Genomic DNA, 17,440 nt, shown 5'->3' with positions numbered 1-17,440 from the left:
CTACGTTCTTGCCTATGTCACCTCAACACTTGTGCATTTCCTTGGTCTTTCAGAGATGCTGTGTGGCATCAGCGAGGGAGTGAGAGAGACAGCCCTCCTCCTCGGCACCATATTAATCACCAGCTCTGTTTATTTGAAAGGCTGTTAGGAATGAGGGAGAGGTGGAGGGATGAACAGGGTGAGGAAGGGAAAGAAACAGTCATCATCTCCCTCTCTGAGAAGTACAAAGTCTAAGGTGAGGTGAGCGCCGTGCTGATAACATCCTTTTGTTTTTCTGTCTGAAACACAGAGCGCTGCTGTCTCCTCCATATTCATACACAGCAACTCATTCCTTGACCCTGTTTTTCTTTTTTTCCTCTCTCGCTCTCCCTATGCTCCTGCCTCTTTCCTCTCCAGTCTCCTCTCCTCGCTGTGGCACAACAGGAAAAGGCAGAGAGGGCTTGGACAACTTCAACAGTCTCAGTGAGAGGCAGGCAGGGAAGTGTAAAAGTCTCCTTTTAAGGTGAGAAAACCCACTCTCCGTTATATAAAAGAAAAGGCTGCGTGGGGTGCAATGAATAGGAAAGTGAAATACTCCATGGATTTGTTTTACTTTTATCTTTCTTTGTTCCAAAAACAAAAATATTTCTTGCAGGAAAAATGAATGACAAAATGAAACCCAGTAAATGAAAGACACAAAAATATAGAAAATGTCTTATCTTCAGAGCTTTTTCAGGCTGGAAAACCCAACTTGAGTAAAATATGAAAATAGAAATCCCTTTAGCAAGTCACTGCCACTTTGTGGTCCGGTGAGTGTTCAAGCAGTCCATAGCTTTTCCCTTTCTGTCCTCTGCTTTCATCACAAAGAATCAAGGCTTTGTGCCTGCAGGACAAACCCTAATTTTGTCTAAGACATCTTATAACCATCCTAACAGTCATCATTAATGAGAGGAAATCGACTCCATCATCCATTCAACAGTCTGGTATTTGAAGAAAATGCTAAATCCAGAACAAAGGGGGAAAAGCAGTCCGGTTTTGCGTGAAGAAATCCCTGTCAATGTTTCAATTGTTTTCTCTTATCTTGCTTTGCTTTCCCTCTCATCCTCAGATCATCCACAGCTCCAGGGGAGAGGTGGTACAGTAGATTGAAAGCAGGCAGGATCTCGGAGGGGGTGAGGCTGGAGTGAAAGAGGGCATCTGGGGGTAAGATAGAAAAAGGGGGAGGGTTGGGAGGGGGGCTGGATCCTGGACCAGCCAGGCGAGCAGGCAGGCAGGCGAGAGCAGGGCAGAGCAGCGAGTCGTGGGACTGTATCCAGAGGGCAAAGACCCAGACAGCCCTCCCAGCTCCAGTCCAAGCTTTGCTTTGCAGGCAGCGTCTTCCCCCTCTTTTACCAGCAGACAATCCCAGGACACGCTCCCTTCCTCATTCACTCTCTGTTGCCGTCTTCTTTCTCCTGTGCTCCTGACTCCGTACTGAGAATGAAACAAAGTGCCACGCAATCCCAGTTCCTCCTCTTCTCTTTTTCTTTCTCTCTCTCTCTCTCTTTTCTTTCTCTCTTTGAGTCGTGTGGGCTCCCCCAAGCTTTGCTCTCTCTTTCTTTCACTCCCAGTCTCTGTTCTCAGGCCACTACACAGCTGAAATGGTTTGCAGCTGCTAAAAAAATCTCCCTCTTTTCCTCTCACTCTCGCTCTCTCTTGCTGCTCCCCCCTCGTCTCTCCTCTCTCTCTCTCACTCACTCACATGTCCCTTCGCTCACTCGCTCGCTCTCTCGTCACTCTCTCTCTCTCTCTCCCTACCTCCCTCCCTGCTCTCTCGCTGTTTGTGTTTGAATTCAGCTCCGTTTGTTCTGTTTCCTGCACTGGTATTAAAACACAGGAAGTGCTCCAATCATGCTGGTTTCCTCTCTCCAGAAAGAGAGGAAAAAAAAAGAAAAACACGAGACAGAAAGAGAGAGAGAGGGAGAGAGAGGCGTGGGGGAGTTAAGTAGCAATAGAGAGGGAGGCAGGGTGTTAAGAGGGGGCGTGGTGCCAGAGAGAAAGAGAGTTGTGCAGAGGAGGATTTTGCTCATTACCAAAGAATATCAGCTGAACACCGGGATGCAGCTGATTATCCCACGCTGAGCAGCAAGAAACATTCTGCTACTAAAACTGTTTCCAAATAAATAAAAGGGAGGAAAAATACAAAGAGGAATGAATTAAAATGCTTTAATATACTATAATGGATTCCAGATGAGGGTTTACAGTATCTCACTTAAGGCGTGTATATGACAGCATATTATACAGTATCTCACTTACTCTTCCTGCCACTGTTGCCAGATTTGGTGAGTTGGGAGGAAGAGAGAAGGGGGCTAGCGATGTGAGATGGCTACATTCATCACTGCTTTGTAATCCACTCTTAACTCTCTGGGGGTAAACTGCCCCCCACCACCCCACTCTCGCTCTTTTTGGAGCACAAAAACACTGTCCTCTGAGAGTGAAATGATACAGAGTCAAAGAAAAGGAAAGAAGAGAGAGAGGAGGGGAGGAATGGAGGTAGGGAGAGAGGGGGCGGGACTGTTAGCCGACAGGAGAGAAAGAGGCTTATCAGTAATGAGCTGTCTTTTCTTTTTTTTGCCCACAGCAGTAGTCCAGGCTGTTAGGCAGACAAGGAAGTGAGTCCAGTCCGTTTTTATTCACTCCATTATTTCCTCCTTTGTCAGAGTTTTCCCAGGTTTCCAGTCGAGCCACGAGTCCTCAGTCCAACACAGAAGTAGAAGTGGTAGTAAGCAAAAGAGCTGCCGGTGTAAAAAATAAATATGGAAAAGATGTAGACACACTAAAGTCTGTGATATTCACGGGCTCCACTTGTGCATTCCCGTCTGCGCCTTCACTGAAACCCAATCCGGCTGGGGAGTGTGTATGAGTGTGTGTGTGTGTGTGTGTCAGGGGGAGAGGGAGAGGGGAGGGGGGAGGAAAAGGGGGCTGTGCACAAAAAAACAGCAGAGAGAGAGAGGGGTAGAGAGGTGGGTGGGGGGTTTCTAGAAGATGCCACACAAATCCTCTGAACAGCCACCCAGACAGTCAGAAAGGGGGATACCGGCAAACATGGCAACCTGCAGCCCCCCCAGAGCAGAGGCAGGGAACTTAAATCCACTTTGTTTTTCTCTTGTTATCCAAAGTTACAGGCTTCTCAGAGCCATTTGTGGTGTTCCTCCTCCACCACCTCCTCCTCCTCCTCCTCCTCCACCACCACCTCCTCCTTGTTCTCTCTTCTTGCCCTCCTTTCTCAACAAGTCTGTTTGTTTAAAGCAGTCTGGCAGAAGCTCGGCTGATCTGAACCAAAGCACGCCTGCTTTCTTTCTTTTTCTTTTTTCTCCCTCTCACTCCTTTGCTTCGAAACACATTTCCAATACTCACAAGTGAAGCTCTCTCTTTCTCAACTGTTGCACAGAGCAGCCCGTGGCCTGCATGTCAAATATGCTAAATACTCCACTCTTTCTTTTTAACCCTCCTCCTCCCCCCTCTCCAAATCACTCACTCACCCCCCCCCCCCGTCAGTTGCGCTGCAGCTGTCATTGCTGCGTCCAAGGCAAACGTCTTTATAGAAACAAAAGGGGTTTGTCACTGGTTTGCTGCACACACCCACACACACACACATACTCTCACACACACACATGCAGAGCTCACAAACTCTCGCGTGACCCACGGCTAACCGACAACCCCCCCCCCCCCCCCACCCCCACCCCCCCACCCACCCCTACACAGACCACAACAAGATTTAAATCCAAGCATTCACAGATGTGGGCCAGCTACCAGGAGAGATGGAGGGAGCAGAGAGGGAGAGAAAGAACCAAAATACAGATACATTAAAGAGTAAAAGAGGCATAAAGGACGACGAGGGACAGATAAACAGATTAAGCTTGGGTTAATTTGCTCATTCAAATGACCCCACCCCCTCCCTCCTCTGCCTTGCTGACTGTTGACAAGGGGCAGAGTCCTTGCCTCCACCCGTGACCCCCCATGATCTATTTAAAATTTAATTTGATTAGTCAATTCCTCTGCAGATCCTGTGCCCCTCCCCTATTTTGATTTTCATTCATTCCTCAGTCGTCACGGCTGGTTTAAGAGTCACAGAACTGGCGAGGGAGAGGAAGAGGAGGGAGGGAGGGATGGCTGAAGGGACAAGAGGATTAAGGAGTTTGATTTTCCCTCAGGGGGTCGTTCTGTGGTGCAAAACTTGACTTCCTTCTAGCCCTGCGTTCACCTAAATGGCCTGTTTTTCGTACGTAATGCTGCTGTGGTTTCAGCTAAGTTAAAGACTCACACCCGCCGCCGTCTGCATCTAGAGGCTCGATACCACTTAGTGGAGCTAAGTGACATAAACACAAACACAGGTGGAGGGCATAAAGTACGTATTATTGACTTTTTCTGGGTCGTTTATTTGCTCATGGGGAAACACCTGTCGACAGGAAAATATACTTTTCTCCGTTTCTCCCCTTTTATTTCTCCCCTCCTCCCTCCCTGAGCTGGAGTAAATCTATAATCCATTTCTTGAAAACGACTGTCATTTAACGTCATTTTCCTCCTCGCCGTCTTGTTTTTCAGTCCCCCCCCCCTCTGTGGTTACCTGGCAGCAGCAAAAAATGTAGCTGCCATCTCTTTCTCTCTGTGCTTTCACCCTCCTTCTCTTCCACCTCTCAGAGGTAGGTTTTATATTAACTAGTGGAGCATTTCACCTGCCTGGGTTTTATTGTTCTCAACCTTCCTCAGCCAGAGACAGACACAAAGAGACCTAGACCAAGCACACACACACACACACACACACAGACAAACACACACATATACACACCTCTAAGCAAATAAGGCATGCACCTCCAAACCATCATGCTCCATAACTTCAATAAACACACCTGTCAATCATCTACACACACCAATGCCAGTTATAATGGTAGTTTCAGACTTTGCAGATTTTGTGGCTGATTTGCTGTGTGTGTGTCTGTGGGTGTGGGATTCTTGTGTGCTTTTCAATTTAACGGTAAATTAGTCCGCACACAGACACACACACACACACACACACATTCTTTTAGGCAAATAAAAACTTCACACTTTCCCCCAGTCTGGCTTCTACAGCGTGTGTGTTTTCACTCAGCTGGCAGACGTTCAGCGGTCTATGTTACAGACAGAGTTTAATGTCCATGTGCGATTAACGCAGGAAGAACTTTCCACATTATAAACACTCTGGAGGTCAATTCTTTGCGCTGGTTTACACCATTTGGGGAGTTTTACTGTGGTAAAAATAGGTTTATCCTCTCTCTCAGTGACCTCCTCTCTCTCCCACACACACAAACACAAAACAACACCTGTGAGGCTGCCTGCTGAGGTCAATGCTGGAGGTCACCTCTCCTTTTTTTCTCACGCACACAAACTCCTCTTCTCTTCTTCTTTCAGCCTCCACCACCTCCCACACAGCAACACACACACATACCTGAATCTCCCTCTTACACCACCACAACACTCTTGCTCTTGTTCACGTTCTCGTTTTTCTGCTCTCTGCATTTGCACTTTATTATTTAATATGTTGCTGTAAATCAGCAGGTGAATAAACAATGACATGTGCAAACAACCACCACTATAAACTCTATGGTCAACTCTCTGTTGGTAGCATGTTTGAGCAGATTTCTACTAGTTCCTATGATGACGAGTGACAATATTACTAAAAAAAAAGTAAAAGATTTCGAGCTAAAAAAGGTCAAGTCATTTTTTTTTTTGCAAACCTACATTTTATATACAAAAGATATATTAAAATAAATGTGTTTTACTCCATTTTTGTAATATTATGTTGTCTGTGTTTTTCTGTTCTCAGCTGTGACACTGACTTGATCTTTATTTACATGTAGCAGTAGGTGATTTGTTATTTGTAAACACACACACCCATATACACCTACAGGACACCTTAACCGTGACATTTCTAATCCTACATTTTCTCTAATTCTATATCTTACTCAGTTATGCTCCTTCTCTCCCTGCTTCAGTTGTCTTTTTTTTATAACTGTGTACTAAAGTAATGAGTAAATACAGCTTTAAATCTGATGCAGTGGACTGAGTTAAATCAGGAAGTTTATATATTTTCATGTTTCTCACAACAGCAGGGCCATTTTAAAGGGGGACAACCCCTCTCTCACTTTCTCAAACTATTTCATACAGAAAAAAGTAAGAAAGTCTGTCTTGGCTCCATCTCTGTCATTCTTTAGTATCATTTTGTTTTAGGCAAACAAAGCATTTATTATATGTATTATTCCAACAGAGAACGATGATATGAAATTCCATCTTACTGAGTCTTTCTGGAAATATTTCACATTAATATTTTGTCCTAATTCATGTCAGAACAGTATTTTGAATTCCACGGAACTGAAAGAGCAAAAAAAAAAAAAAAAAAAAAAGAGACAGAGAGCGAGAAGAAGGCCAGGCCGAGCCGAGGCATGCCTTTCTAATTCACAACAGCTGAAACAATACAGGACCTGAGAGTGGAAAGGCTAAGACATTACACACACACAAAAACACACATATGGCACTAACACACCATCCAAGACATATTTAGATCATACCAGCCCGACACGTAACAATCACTCACTTTCTCTCTTGGTCACAGACGCATATGAATATAGGTGTGTGTGTGTGTGTATGTGTGTGTCAGCAGGTTACAGGAAAAGTTTGGCCGGACGAATCAGGTTATATGATTAGAGAAATTATGTTAGCATGATCCAATCAGCCCCTTAGAGAGGTAGAGACAGAAATAAGAGTCATGCACATGCAAATAAAAACGTGTCTCTCTCTCACACACACAAACACACTTAGACTAATGGACATGAATACGCAGACAGAAAGTAGTCCAGGAAAATCCAGAGAGCCAGTAAACATCGCCGCCGTCCAGATGACGTATGACTTGGATTAGCTGGGGAGTCATGGGAGGGTTACTGGGCTCTGACACACTGAACTCTCCACCTTAATGTTTGAATTAGGCTTTAGAATCAGACCTGCTGAAACTCATTAGGTGCAGTCAGACCTGAGAGGACGCAAACTTCCTGCAGCAGTGTTTATTCCTCGTCAGCGTCTTTCATACTTTACATTTTTATACATTTTGTAGTTCTCAGTTTCATTATGTGGGCTTGATTATTTACACAGCAGGGGTCAGAAATTAGGCTTAATTAGATGGACCACTTGTTTTCAGTGCTGTTCGATGCAATGCAGGATTTTATAAACTTTATTAAGGGTTGTACCAGAGGGAAGACAACATATTACCTATTAGATAGTGAGAGATACCAGGAGCTCATGTTACTGTAAAACTTATTTGGCAAAAAATTGCTCTGTTTTTACTCTTTTTATTGAACTTTGAGGCTTAAAATGTCTCTGACGGGTCATCAAAACTCAATACATAGCAAACAAAGACAAACAAAGATACTGCTGTTGTTGCCCCAGTAAAAGTCATGTCTATTAGATGGCTACTTACTTGTGTTTTAGACACAAATCATTGATCATATTTGTTGATATGAGGTCATATTGTATTGGATTTGGCCCACAGGCGGCCATTTCCCCACCACAGACCTACAGCATATGTCCAGTTTGATAAATAGAGAGCACATTAATATAAAGCAGAATACCGTATCACTCAGTTATAAACCACAACAGCTGATACACTGTTGGGTGTGTATCAGAGCTAAAACACTTCTTTCTTTTAGGCTCTTTTTGCAGTAACCTTTTAAAAAGCTGGACGTGCACTTTTACCCTGAAATTTTAGTCGCCACTGGTGATTTATGATTTCCAGACCTGAATAGAAATGTTGCTGCGGACCTCTCTGACTCACCCTCATTAAATATGGGCTCTCTCTGACACATTATGCGATACACTGCATGGGTTTGTTTTAACACATGGGGAAAAATTTAAATTTTTTTTTTACAAGCAACAGACCAGAGTTTTTGGACGGACTGTGGGGTCAAAAATCCTCTATATCTAACTTCCTAACTGCTAATTACCAGAATCTACAATTTAAATGTGTAAGCAGCTTTTATAGGTGAAAATTAGGACACGTTCCAGCTTCACAGCATGGGCCAGGAGACAACCAGTGAGCTGCTGGCCCAGTTTGGCTCGACTTCTACACCCATCATTAAATAGTTGCTGACACAGTCGGTGCGGGGAAGGACAGTGAGTCACAAGCTCACGGATTCTCTAAGGAGTGCAGCATGATGAGATGGTAAAGGAGAAACTACAGGAGGATAAAATAATAAGAGAGGAGGAGGAGGAGGAGGTGATAGGTGTGAAGGGAGGAGATATAAGAGAGGGGGGTGAAGACAGGGGGAGGCGTGCGGTTGTGATTTAGGGACAAACGCGTGTGCACAAAGACACACACATGTCTGCTGTTCTGCTGTCACCCCGACTAACCAGCCCTTCCCAGGAATGTCCATCTGCAGCTCCGGGGTTTAGAGCCTCGTAATGCTAAAACACCAGTGTGTGTCTGCATGTGTGTGTGTGTGTGTTTTCTCATCCCACCCAGAGACTATGTCAGCTGCTTAGGGACAGAGGGAGTCAGGGGCATGCAGAGGGATGTTGCTGCCACACCCTAATGTGTGTGTGTGTGTGTGTCTGAGTGTGTGTGAGTATTTGTGTGCGAGGGTGGGGTGAGGAGACAGCTGAGATTCCGGTTGCACCCCGAAAAAGACAGGAATTAGAAGCATCCTCTGATGCAGTGTACATGCACACACACATCTCATCAGCCCACAGAGCAACCCTAAATACAAACACAGATTCCACAGTAGCACATATGTGCAGACAGGATGCCCATGTATAAACATGTACATGATAAATACCAGAACTCTGACTGGGAATACAGAGACAGAGACAGCTAACTTTTCTGATCCTGTTTCTCCTGCAAAACCTTGGGCTGAGTCTGAAACCACTCCCTCCCTCACATATTCACTACTCACCACATAACAAACACTTAGTTGTTTACTAGTAAATCAAGAGTTCAGACACTTACCAATCATTGTCAGTTTGTGTCATCACTGTCAGGTTTCCTATGGCTGTTAATAATTCATTTCACTTCCACTGTGGGAATTTTTTTTCAGTCCTTAAGTCCAGATTTTGGACAGTAAACAGGATTAATCCTGTCCACAACCTTACCATCATCACTTTGTAATGTTTTAATGTTGTGTAGAGTCTGATCTGTGATGACATGCCTCCTGCTGCTCCTACGATCCTGCTCAACACCTGTTGTTACATTTAAAATCTATCAGTCTTACTGCTAATCACCTGACTGCAAGGTTCCCATCCAGGGATTAATAAATGACTTAAGTGACCTTTACATCTCTATATCTCTCCCCCTCCCTCTCACCGGTCGAGGCAGATGGCCGCCCACTGTGAGTCCGGTTCTTCTTGAGGTTTCTGCCTCTTAAAAGGAAGTTTTTCCTTGCTACTGTCGCCTAGTGCTTCCTCATGGCGGGAGTTGTTGGGTCTCTCTTTGTGAATATAATAACATAAAGAGTACGGTCTAGGCCTGCTCTATATGAAAAGTACCTTGAGATAAATTTATTGTGATTTTGTGAAATATAAATGAAACAGACTTTACTTTTTAGGGGTGGGTATTGCTCAAATTTGTGCCGATACAATACCAGATATGTTGCGTTACAAGCTAAGAACTAGATTTTTTGACGGGAGAGAGAAATAGGCGGGGGAACGTTTGTTTTTCTCTCTTGACCCAGTAATTCTCTGTGAGATCACTGTTGAGAAATTTAAACAATAATCTGACAACGTCACCTCCCACTCCCATGACCCCTCATCCCCTGGTTGCCTTTCACACACACCCACAAACACACACACACACACCTCGTCCTGAGCCCCCCTCGTCTTTCTAAGCATCGGCATGACATCATCCCCCTGGATTGGAAATGGGGTCTGATGGGGGAGGGGGAAGGGGGAAGAGGAGAGGAGGCGGGTGGGGGAGAGGGGTGGCCTGGTCTGTTTTGGAGCCAGACAGACATGTTTAGGTTTGAAATGAGCCGAGTTGGATCGGTTACAGAGAAAAGAGAGGGACGGGGAGAAGGGAGAGAGAAGGTGGAGGGAGGTAGAGACAAAGCTGGAGAGGAGAGGAGGAGTGTGGAGCTTCAAAGAGTGGACGAAAGATTTTCACATCTCTTTTCCCCCCCTGTCTTTCTGTAGACTATTGGAGGGGGATAGAGACAATATAAACTGCACTGTAATGAAGAGAGAAGCTAAAAACGAGGGTCGGTTAGAGGACGTTAGAAATGTAGAAACACCCTCTGACTGTATCCCCTCTATCCCATTATTTCCTTATCTTCCTCTCTGCATCTGTAAAGCATCGTGATCCCGCTCTCTCTGACGATTCTGGCGTCTTTCTCCGATCGTCTCCTATTTTCTACCCTTTTCTCTATTCTCGACAATATCCCCCCTGCTATCCTCCCTTCGTTGCCCTCCTATAAATACCCCCTCTGCTCCCCAGATAGAGTGACAGACCATTTCTCCATGCTCTACATACCCCGCAGACAGTAGCTATTATATATTCTGCCCCTGCTATTACTTTTACACCCAGTCGTCTGCCATGAGACTGTCTGCACCTCAGCCTCGTAGTTCACAGCTTTAATGGAGGAAAATCTTAATCAGGGCACGAATAACACGATTAACACCTACACTGCATCTCAGCTTATTATCTGGGCTTAGTAATGTTTAGTTTTTTTCCTCTCTTTGCACATTTCTTCATTGATTTTTAAAAGAGAGCACGGACACAGACAGAAAAAATAATGCCAACAACAGCTTTTTTTACATATGAGAATAATCATCATGATAAATAAAATTAAATAAAATTAAATAAGGTATCCACACAATGGGAGGCTACTTTGTTGTGTGGCCTCATCAGGATTAATAAAGTCCTCAACATGAAGTCTGCATTTGGTAATTATCACTAAACACAAAGCACAACTGAGCCTAATGAGAATGTCATTAGTTTTTAGATGTAGACCAAAATACAGTTTAAGTTTTCATCTTCTGTGGACCACGAACGTCTGGACACATTTCATAGGAGTCCATTCAGCTGAGACATTTTGGTCTCATACTGCTGCTCCCTGCTTTTGTGGCTGAAAATAACACTGAAAGGTGTGTTCATGAAACACATTTACTCAAATAAAACGACATTCTCTCCATTACATGAATATTATGCAGCAGGTCAATCTTTTTTTTTTAAACATTAGTATTTCTCTATTCAGATATTCATTGTTAAGGAATTTTTGGCAAGACACAAACAGTATTTATTTAATTTTAACCATTAAATTTCCTCATGTCAAACTTAAAATATTGTTCAAAGACATTTCGTCCAAGATGCTGTAGATTTTTGTCCAAACACTCCTTTGAACTTTGAAATTCTATACTGAATTTACACAGAGAGGATCAAGACTGAAACAGAATCAAAAGGAAATAAAAAAGAAAACCTGCTGGTGAAGCTGCTTCCTAATGAGTTCCTTTGGGTTGATATTAAAATTTCTCTATATGAAGTGGGTTATATGATCAATCGCCTCTTTGAATCATGTAAAAGTCTTCAGTATAATTTCTGTGTTAGCTCACCTGCAAACGCGACAAAATACATGTCACAGCTTCAAACTCTTTGTCTGATCTGAATCTCTGTTTCAAGTGCAGCCTATTTAGCTTTTCACAGCTCTCCCCGTCTCTCCCTCTGAATCTCTCCCTCCCTCTCATCCCTCTCTCAACGCCTCTTTATCTCCTCTGTCTGTCTGTTCTCTGCCACACATTCACACGACTCGCTCTCATTAAAAGACCAACGAGGGGGAAGGAGAGAGACCCAGAAACAGGAAGAGGGACTAAGGAAGAAACAAGCACAGAGAGAGGTTAGTAGGATGAGGGAGAGATGTAAGGGCAGCGAGGATGCTTCACTAAATATCCAAATAAAATAGAGATGAAAAGAAGAGAGAGTAGGAATGAGGATGAGGAGAAACAGAATCAGAAGTGTTTCATGAAAAGGAGAAAAGAAAATGTTCTTTGATCCACCCACACATCTTAACAACAGTGGAGCCGATCACTCTCCAGGGGCCGAGCAGGACTCCTACTAAATTTTTCAAATGCATGAAAATGATTAGTGCTCGTATCAAATGAATCATCAATCAATCTCAAAAAAAAAAAAAAAAAAAAAAATCATAACCTTCTCTGAAACGTCAGCAGATGGGAGAAAGACGGCTGTGCGTGGGATTCGTGCATACTTCTCCTGAGTTCTCACATACTTACATAGTTTTCTAAAGTGGACAGGAAATTACATCATGGCAAGAAAATGTGCTCTTTAATGATAGTAGTCAGGCTGAAAGAGCAGTCTGTGCCCATGAAACGAGCAGTGGAGTAACGCTATAAAACACAATGGATGTGCCAGCACAGCACATTCCTGAGGTCAGCTCCTGAGCAGTGCAAGACAGTAAAGTTCAATTCCTCTTTAAATACACAAACAAGCTGCAGTCATTTTCTGTCTTAATGCTAAAATATCACAAGAGGGAAGCAATATACAATTAATTACAAAGATGACTGTGCACATTTTATTCATTTATTTATTATAACCCTGTTTATTAGGGAAACTTCTCAGGACTTCTTAAGTCTTTACTTAAAATAAATCCAAGTATAAACACAGAAAACAAAACAAGGGCTTCATAAACAGTGACTTCCTAATGTTGGACCAACAAGATGCATTTTTCAACACACAAAGAGAAACAAAATGTTTTAGTCCAGCATTTATTTAGTGCTGCACGTCCGCTGATTCCAGCTTGTCAGATGAGAGGATTTGTTGCGTTTCTCTGTTTTATATCAACATAAGTTGAAGATCTTTGGGTTGTGGACTGTTGGCTGAGAAGGTAACACTGTACTTACGACAATGAGTCACTATATTCTGTCACATAATTAATCAAAAAGGTCACAGACAGATTAATCATCTGTAGCCTCAGTTGACACATTTCTGTTTACATACTTTAAATCATAGATTTCTACTCAACATAGACTAAATGCAACTTGTCATATGTGTTTAATTAAAATCACTTGATTGGCCAAAAGTATATTTTGACAACACAAATAACTCAAGCTGCATCGTTCTGTGAGAACAATAAAATACTTTCTGTGTACTGCAAACTACAAACTACAAACATGTTAAAACAGACTGTTATGCCATCTTATACTTCACAATAATCTGGAAAATGCTTGAGGTAAATGAAACAGCAACAGAGATGCAGTTCAGACGTTTCCCATGCCTTTAAAGTACCAAGTGTTGCCGACCACAAGAGAAGGGGAAAAACAGAGATGTGTGATTTGCATCGGTAATTTTAATCGGTAATTTAGACCATCGTCCATCACCACAATGACAAGGCTAACAAGTTCAAAACGCTAGAAGGGTGGTGCCTGAACATCGTGAAGAGGGAGGTGTGTGTATGGGGGTGGGGGAGAGTGTGTGTGTGTGTGTGTAGGTGGGAAATGTTGAGAAAATGCAGAGAGAGCATGATAACTGTCCTTTAGGGGGAGGGAAAAAAGCAAAAAGCTGCGTGATTCAGCAGCGTGTCAAGAGTTTCAAAGAGACGCGTGACTCAACTAATCACCGTCTCTGACTCCTGACACACAAGAGGAGTCCCACACAGACACACACAGACACACACAGACACACACAGACACACACAGACACACACAGACCCTTACCTCATGGTCTCTAGAGGTATGAGTGAGAGGAAATGATGGATACAGACCTCCACAGAGGCTTTACAAATACTGAATGTCACTATTCATCTCACACACATGGATCTGTGCTCTAAACCTAAGCTCATGTTACACTGAAGATTTTCTGTTTATCTGTGCAAATTTGTTTTAATGGCAAGATGGGGAAAGCGAGGCTGTGAACACAAACAACTACAACCTATTCACCCTGAATTCAGTCAGATCCCCTCCTGTTCTTACTCACACAATCGAGTGGATATTATAACGACCAATCCTTAAACCAAAGCAGGTGGAATTAAGAAGAAAGAGGAGACTGAGAAAATAAGAAACCACTGCAAATCAGGTTTCAAGTCAGATAAAGCCGAACACTTTTTCTACGGGACTTCACAAACACGCACACTCACATCCATTCACATCACATCCATTTAAATAAGCTAGCAACAAAAAGCCGATCCTACCTTGAACTCCTGCAGCTGCTGTTTGATCATCTCCACCTCTGTGCCGACGATGCCCTGCGCATTCAGCCCCTCTTCAGCCCTTCCCAGAAGGCCTTGCAGCTCTGCCACCAGCCTGTAGAACTCCCGGACCCTCCCGGCCGCGTCCTCGATCTGGTCCAGTCTGGCCTGGCCGCGCTCACTCAGCTAGCAAAAACAGAGTTCAAGGACAAGTTGATATATTAAAGCAAAGACAAACAAAATGAGAGCAGAAAATAACCCCATCATCATCACCTTCCCTTTCCCTCACCTTGCCGGCTTGGCGGCTCAGAGCCTCAGTCTCCCTCCTGAGAGCCAGGAGGTCCGGGGAGGATCCCTCTCGCCGCAGCATGTTGGTACACTCCGACGCGTGGCCCTCCAGCTCCGTCCTCAGGTTGGCCAGGCGCGACAGGAAGCCCTTCAAGGCATCGGCCTGAGATGCCAGGGAGTCTGCGTCGCGCCCCACGGGGCTGAGGGAGTCCAGCTCATCGTCGAGGTCGGCGAGGCGCGAGAAGACGTCGCGCACGTGAGACTGGACCTCGCCGACACCCTGGAGACGAGACTCCAGGGAGGAGCAGCACTGCTCGATCTGATGGAGAGGGGAAAGGTGTAGAGAGGTGGACAGAGGTGTCAGAAATTACAGCACTTTCAAACATGGAAAATACAAATGGGCAGATTCACAAAGAAACATTTTTGTGCAGTTGTCACAAAAGGGCAAACAAAACTATAAATCTACTAGGAACAAAGGACAAGATGATATTTGTTTGATACAGAAATATTACCTCATCGAACCACACATTAATCAGATTAGGAGAAGCCTGTGTGGTAATATTTTCTGTGTGAAAACCAAACAAATCGCTGGAACAGACTGACGTGTAACCAAACCAGAAAAATGATGCAACACAGCGGCAAGTAAAAATAGATTTTAGTCAGTGTAGGTGCAAGGAAAGAGACAATAGAGGCATTATCTAAGAGAAGGCTGATCTGCATCATCTCCTGCAGCACAGGCAACTCTTTTCTCAGCAAGAATGACACCAGATCAATATTTCAAAAAGAGATATAAAACATCTCGGTGAATAACTCGGTGTAGCTCGATGGTACAGTCAGAGCTCCTGTGATGGCTCCAACCTTAAATGGAATATTTGGAAGCTGTATTGCAGAAAATAGATGCAATAACGTGGGTGCTGGATTCTCAGGTTTACATTTCAAACTGTGATTAAGTGCTGAATGTCCACAATGACCATATATGACTACTGCAACTCTAATAGCCAAACTCTTCTGACAACTATAGCTGCTCTGCTCTCTCTCAGCTCAGACACTTGCCTGCTAAGCACGCACACACACACACTAGATGCGACACACTCTCACACAGTGACCCTTGGTATAAATAGTCCCCCCACCCCCCCCCAGGTTGTACAACATCTCTTCACTCCAGACATAAATTGTCGAGGTCACATTAATTCATAACTGTTATGACTCCTTTCATCGCTCTCTTCTCCTCATGTTCTGCTGTTTTTCCACAGCTGCCTGTTGAGTGGAGGATCCGTCAGTGATTTAATATATGGGTCAAGTATAGTTTGGATATTAACAAGCTTTCATTGGCGATCTCTGATCAGGTTTGGGAAGAGGAAGTCTACCCCCCCGAAAGAAAAATTTAATATGAAAGTTAAGTACAGTGTTGAGAGCTGACACTAAGCTACAAAGAAATACTTGTCCTAACAAACCACATCTCATCAGTGCCAAACCTGGAGCACGTCCTCACATTCTTTGTGGTTTTTGCTCATATTTGTTTCCTGTGAAGGTTTGTAACGTATAAAAAGAAACCTACATATTTCTTCTCTTGTTCTCTTTTCCTGACCATGACTCTGATCCTCACCTTGCCAGTAACGTCATCATACTCCTTCTCGGTGCCTCTCGCCTGCTCCTGAAGCTTCTGCGCCCCCTCAGTGCTGCCTCCCGGTGTCTGAGGTGCATCCTGCACCAGCCCCTGGGCCAGGTCTCTGAGGTAGACCACCTGAGGCTGCAGGGACCTCAGGTTCTCCTGCTGACCTCTCAGCCGCTCCAGGCTCTTAGCGCTGCACGCCTGGATGGGAGAGAAGTAAACACTGTTGCCTCTGTCCTCGAATGATGGTGAAGCATTCAGTATATAAAATAATAACCCTGTATTTTACACAGTGTCAGTGCTTATGACAATAAGGCCAGTACCTGAGGTCCCAGAGCCTCCTGGACTTCAATCTGGTGCTTGGCAGCCTCCAGCCTCCTCTCCACAGCCTGTCTGCCCTCTTCAAACTCCTTCAGGCGGCTGGCCAGCTCCTCCAGCTGGGAGGTGCGGTTATGGAGCCTCTCTCCAAGTCCATCCACCCTGCGGTTCAGCTGGGCCTTCTCATCCCGAACCTACAGAAAATTACTTTATATCAGTTCAGTTTTATTCATTCACTTAATTTATCAACAACACAAAATAAAACTCAGACTATAAAGCAGATAAAGCAAACTTAATACTCTTTAATTAGTAACATGACACCACGAATGTACCTCCTCCTCCCCGATGCAGCACTGCTCCAGCAGCTGATCAGCTGCAGTATTGAAGGCCTCGAGGAGAGGCTGCCGTCTCTCCAGGTCCAGTGACAGACCTCTGGCCCTCTGCAAGGCTTCGTCCAGGGCGGCTGAGTCCAGTGAAGGCTGGATCTCTCCATCTTTCTCCTCACAGTCTGATAACCACGGTATCAGCTCTGCCTTGTGCTGCTGGTAGGTTTCTGCTTTGCTCAGAGTGTTCTTCAGTCTGCTCTCACGGTCTGAGATTCTCTGGTTCAACCCCTCCCAGTCCTGTCGCAAGGAAGCCAGGTGGGACTGAAGGGTAGACCGTTCGTCTCCGCCCACCGGGAGCGTGGCGAGCAGTGACGCTCCCTCGGCCTGAATCAGCTCGTAGGAACCTCTCTGACTGGCAATGCTGCGCTGGAGCTCATCTGTCTGTGCCAGCAGGGAGCGGATGGCCTCTGGCTGGCAAGGCAGGGAGTCAGGTGGACGATTCTCTGGAATCTGCCTGCTTGTCGAGCCAGGAGCGCAACTCCTCAAACATCTGCTGGAACTGCTGGGTGGACGACAGGGCAGCCTGGAGCTGGGACAGACCGTCAGCTAGAGGAAAGCAAAGCAGAGCACAAAGGATTACAAACATAAACACAGAAAGACAATTTCAAACAAAAAAAGGACGAAGAGGATTTGTGGAGTTTTTGTTGTAGTTATTTCAGTGGATTTGT

General features: G+C 44.6%; 1 protein-coding gene across 1 annotated transcript in view; it reads right to left on the bottom strand.

Annotated features, from left to right (window-relative positions):
• The window catches only part of LOC108881930 (microtubule-actin cross-linking factor 1-like), a 218,660-nt gene that overhangs the window by 43,360 nt on the left and 157,860 nt on the right, over positions 1 to 17,440 (bottom strand). Inside the window, 6 exon segments of the mRNA XM_051068556.1 lie at positions 14,172 to 14,354; positions 14,458 to 14,775; positions 16,063 to 16,269; positions 16,392 to 16,580; positions 16,719 to 17,189; positions 17,191 to 17,318. Coding sequence (XP_050924513.1) covers positions 14,172 to 14,354; positions 14,458 to 14,775; positions 16,063 to 16,269; positions 16,392 to 16,580; positions 16,719 to 17,189; positions 17,191 to 17,318 — 1,496 coding nt within the window.

This window comes from Lates calcarifer, linkage group LG3 (genome assembly GCF_001640805.2).
Source record: "Lates calcarifer isolate ASB-BC8 linkage group LG3, TLL_Latcal_v3, whole genome shotgun sequence".
NCBI lineage: Eukaryota > Metazoa > Chordata > Actinopteri > Centropomidae > Lates > Lates calcarifer.
Note: the sequence above shows the minus strand (reverse complement) of the source record. Positions and strands in the feature narration are given on the sequence as shown.